The sequence below is a fragment of the Salvia splendens genome, unplaced genomic scaffold (genome assembly GCF_004379255.2).
Source record: "Salvia splendens isolate huo1 unplaced genomic scaffold, SspV2 ctg939, whole genome shotgun sequence".
NCBI classification, from domain to species: domain Eukaryota; kingdom Viridiplantae; phylum Streptophyta; class Magnoliopsida; order Lamiales; family Lamiaceae; genus Salvia; species Salvia splendens.
Window position 1 is genome coordinate 7,461 of NW_024599626.1, and position 4,298 is coordinate 11,758.

At 40.5% G+C, this 4,298-nt stretch overlaps 1 protein-coding gene across 1 annotated transcript; it reads left to right on the plus strand.

The window, feature by feature from the left end:
• Positions 1-211: 211 nt before the first annotated feature.
• LOC121791842 lies at positions 212-2,525 on the plus strand. The gene is made up of 2 exons (XM_042189664.1): positions 212-595; positions 1,764-2,525. The coding sequence occupies exons 1-2, from the start codon at positions 273-275 to the stop codon at positions 2,242-2,244; spliced, it is 804 nt and encodes a 267-aa protein (XP_042045598.1). The 5' UTR covers positions 212-272; the 3' UTR covers positions 2,245-2,525.
• Positions 2,526-4,298: the final 1,773 nt, after the last annotated feature.

Below are 4,298 nucleotides of genomic sequence, written 5' to 3' on the forward strand. Positions count from 1 at the left end.
TAAAAGTAAATTATTATTACTATCTTTTTCTCCCTTAATTAGTACACTAATTAACTTATTCTCTTTAAATTCAGTTATTTTTTCGGTTAAACAAAAATCTCTTAAAATTAAAAAAGGGGTTTTGTGGCATTTTACACAAATCGTGGTCTATTCTAGAATTCCTTAGAAGTCAAAGGGTATTTTGGTAAACAAAATCAGGAGCGGCTACAAGCACGACACACAGTCACGCAAAGCGAAGCGAAGCAAGAACGCAGACTCTCAGGCGCCGGAAAATGGGTTTATTGGGCGGGCGATGGGGGACTGCGGCGGCGGTGATTGCTCTGGCCGCGGCGGTGGTCACGAGGAAGCATCTTGGCGAGCAATTAGGATGGGATAACTCTGCCATGATGCAATGGCTGAAAGAAATGTCCGATCGGCTAGGGCATTGGGCGATCCCCGCCTACGTCGGACTTCACACGATCACCTTGGCGCTTTGCCTCCCCTACGCCGTCTTCTTCGAGGCCGGCGCTTCGATGCTCTTCGGATTTTTGCCGGCGCTTCTGTGCGTCTTCACTGCTAAAATCCTCGGCGCTTCTCTCTCCTTCTGGATTGGCAGGCACTTCCTCCTATCTCTTTTTCCCCAATTTTAACCTTGTAATTGATAAAGTCGAAATATCTTCTGGTAACTTTAGCTGGTTGGATGATGTTTCGCTATTTTGAGTTGACTGCAATTGAGTAATTCGTAATATCTAATAGGAATTGAGAAATACAGACATTCTTTTCCTGCTTTTGTTGTTTGGATTTAAAATTCGAGCTATGGTTTTGATGGTTGTGTGATCTGTTATGTGAAGTGTTCAAGTTATGCTGTTAATTTTGTGTTTTACTGTTCATTTCAACATAGCCTGTGTTCTACTGTAATTGAATCAGCATATACATTACATATTTACATTCAGCTCATGTGCAGTGAGATACAGATTGTTGATGGTCTCTATATCTGATATTTGACTTAAATAGAGGAGTTTGAGGAGTTTGTGAATTTTTATTTTATAGCTAGTTGTGATTGGAATTTGGAATGAAATTCGTAAGAAACAAACGAAAAGATAATGAACACCTGAACCCCTAGATATCACTGACCGAGGAGTTGGGGGGTAGAGCCTCGTTAAAACCATTCCGGCAAAATCCTAGTGGGAGAAATGCCGCGAAAGGACAAGGAGTACTTGTCAAAATAAAATGCAACGCAATCCTTTATGACGACAGTAAAAATTTAAGGACTAGCATGATCCCACCAGCCGTCTGTGATCGACTGTGTAGCCATATAGCTATTGGTAATTGGAGAAGAAGCAAAATATTATTTAACCGAATGGAGCTTTAACCGAATATGAAAGATATGGTTATCTGCTGTTTGCAATAGATATATGTCACTGTCATAGTTTCACGTCTGCTAATGTCGGACGGTGATACATTGTTGCTCATTTAAGATATTCTGTGATATCTTCTATTTCGATGGGTGGGTGTTGGAAATATAAAGAACATTTCAGTTAGTGGCTGAACTGCTACCAAAACAAGTTTTTTATTTGTATTTGTATTTGTATTTGTATTTGTATTTGTATTTGTATGTTACAGGACCATTTTTTCATTTCATATTCTATTCTCTTATTTGGCGCACAACAAGGGATCATTTTCTAGCAATGCGATCTGATTCGAATCCCCCTCTCTCTCTCTCTCTGGGTTGTGTGTGAATTTTCTAGCAATGTGATCTGATTTGATCTGTCTTTCCCTGACAGATTTGTCTTTCGAAGTTATGGCTCTGCAGCTGAAAGGGTTCAGAAAAATAAATACTTTAACATGTTGTCAAGGGGAGTTGAGCGTGACGGTTGGAAATTTGTTCTTCTTGCTCGCTTCTCACCTGTACCATCCTATGTCATAAACTATGCATTGGCTGCTACTAACGTTGGCTTCCTCATTGATTTCTTGCTTCCAACGGTCATTGGGTGCATGCCCATGATTTTGCAGAACACCTCAATCGGCAGCCTTGCCAGTGCTGCCGTAGGTTCAGCATCCGGCTCCCAGAAGTCTCAGGTTTGGTCATACTTATTTCCTCTTCTCGGGATCTCATCTAGTGTTCTTATATCATTGAGGATAAAAAAGTATTCAACTGATATCCTAACTGATGATTCTCCTGCTACCGTATCTGAGCCCTCCGATGCTCAGGCATCAAGTCAAGAGCCAGTCAATAGTAAAAGTAAGGCTTTGAAGGGAAAATAAACGCATTTTAAGCTGAAGTTCATGTGCAATATTTAGCTACGCCCAATTTTACTTGGCCACTATCTGTGGATTATGATCAGCCAGTCTAGAGTTGATTTTGACATGAATATATATACTCGAATGCTGCTACCTATGCAATTAGTAGAAGAAGAAAAGATACAGTGACCCTGTAACTGAACTCAAACTGATGTATCTTATAAACGAGTTGACATTTGAAGGTTTAGGCTTTTGTACTTGTGAAATGTGTTATTTAAAGAAATGGAATTATGTGTTCTGGAACATTCTTCTCTTGTTTCTTCCTCTTGCATGTTTGCTGTATCTTTATGTTTCGTGGTTATTTGGGTTGAGTTTCTTCTTAAAGTTATATTCTTATCTTCTCGTTTCTTCAGGAATAGATATGTTTGTGTACTTGGGTCATATTTATGGGCCTCCAAAAACTCACATGCACACACACTTCTTGGGGTGGTATTGGTTAGGAGATTCACGTTGCCCGTCGGTTATAAATACGATTATCATACTACCTAAAAATAGACACTATTTCCATTTTGATCCGTCCCTTAAAAATAGAAATTTTCTAAACTTTCTATTTTAAGAAGTGGACCCCACAATCCACTAACTCTACTTCAATTGCTTTTTCTATTCATCTTTCTTACTTTACCCCATTTTTCTCTTCCTCTCTCTTACTTTACCATTTTTTTTCTCTTACTTTACCAATTGTGCATTAAAACCCGTATCATTTCAAATGTAACTATTTTTCAAATACGGAGATAGTATTGTTATTAACAGCTTTTGGATATAGGTGTTGGAAACTTGGATTTTGATTTTTGAGTGTGATCTATGTATGGTATTGGAAACATGGAATTTAGTTATTTTGAGATAACTTCAACCAATTCTAAGCTTACACCCAAGTTGGAAACCCACCAAGCTAAGTGAACCCTTCGCCGTCCCGGTTTCAGTTATCGTTTTGGCGTCTCTCCATAGTCGTTAACTGACCAGTACCTAGGCCCACACACTTCTCACATAATAATATTTCTTGACTTAGGGCATCCACAATGGGACGGATGTCCCAGCAGACATCCCGACGGACTTCGCAAAAACACCTCCTGTCACGTCATAAGGACATCCCACTACACAATGTCAGACATCTCCAAGGACATCCCGAAGGACATCCACAAAAAATAAAAAAAAAATCGGGACGTCCGTCGTGTCAACACAATGGCGGACGTCCCGGAAAGCCGCGGAACTCCGATGTCCGCAGCGGACGTCCGTATCCCTATGCATGCTGCCTAATGGCGGACGTCCGGCACACCGATCCGACGTCCGCCGGGACATCCGTCATTGTGAATGCTCTTAATTTATACTCCTAAAATGTTATCACATGATAGGCCACTCTAATACATGTAGAGCCCATAAAATTTCTTGTCTTAATACTGTAGTGATGAGTTCTGCAAAGAAACCTAACTTCATTTATAAAAATGCAAGCTCAACAAGACAATAATGACAGAACCCCTGTCCCTTCTATACAGTTGTATATGATAAGGTGTAAAAGTAGCCCACAGGGGCGTAGCGCAGTTGGCAACGGAGGGGCAGATCTTGCTGCAATGAGTCTGGGTTCGAATCCCACTGCTATCGTGTAGTTGCTTCCATCTCTCAGGCACAAGTGTGAGGCCTTGAGAGATGGGCTTCTGGCAGCCAGTGGATTAGGGTCTCCCCCTTAACGGGCTACTGCGTACCCTGATTGAACCCCCTCATATAATGTCGGGCCGGAGGTGTGGGGGCCGCCAAGGCGACGGAATCGCCTTTGCTGCAATGATAAGGTGTAAAAGTGCAATTAGCTAAGCTTGTGAAAACATCTAGAAGAAAATGTTTTATGTTGCAATATCATTGAATGAAATTGTTATTCTAGTCCATAATAAAATACTTACACTCTAATGAGAGGCCATCCGCAATCAATGTTTTTTAAACCGCTTTTCCTTTCAGTATTTATAGGCCCTACAACACTTTTTAACCTCATCCTATCTTTTTAATCTCTATTAATTTCTTATGTGTTTTTA

Bases quoted from the DNA above. Each gene is read 5' to 3' on its own strand.
- LOC121791842 (XM_042189664.1), top strand. From the start codon at position 273: ATGGGTTTATTGGGCGGGCGATGGGGGACTGCGGCGGCGGTGATTGCT. The intron at 596-1,763 runs GCACTTCCTCCT...TTTCCCTGACAG, and splicing joins CTCTCCTTCTGGATTGGCAG to ATTTGTCTTTCGAAGTTATG.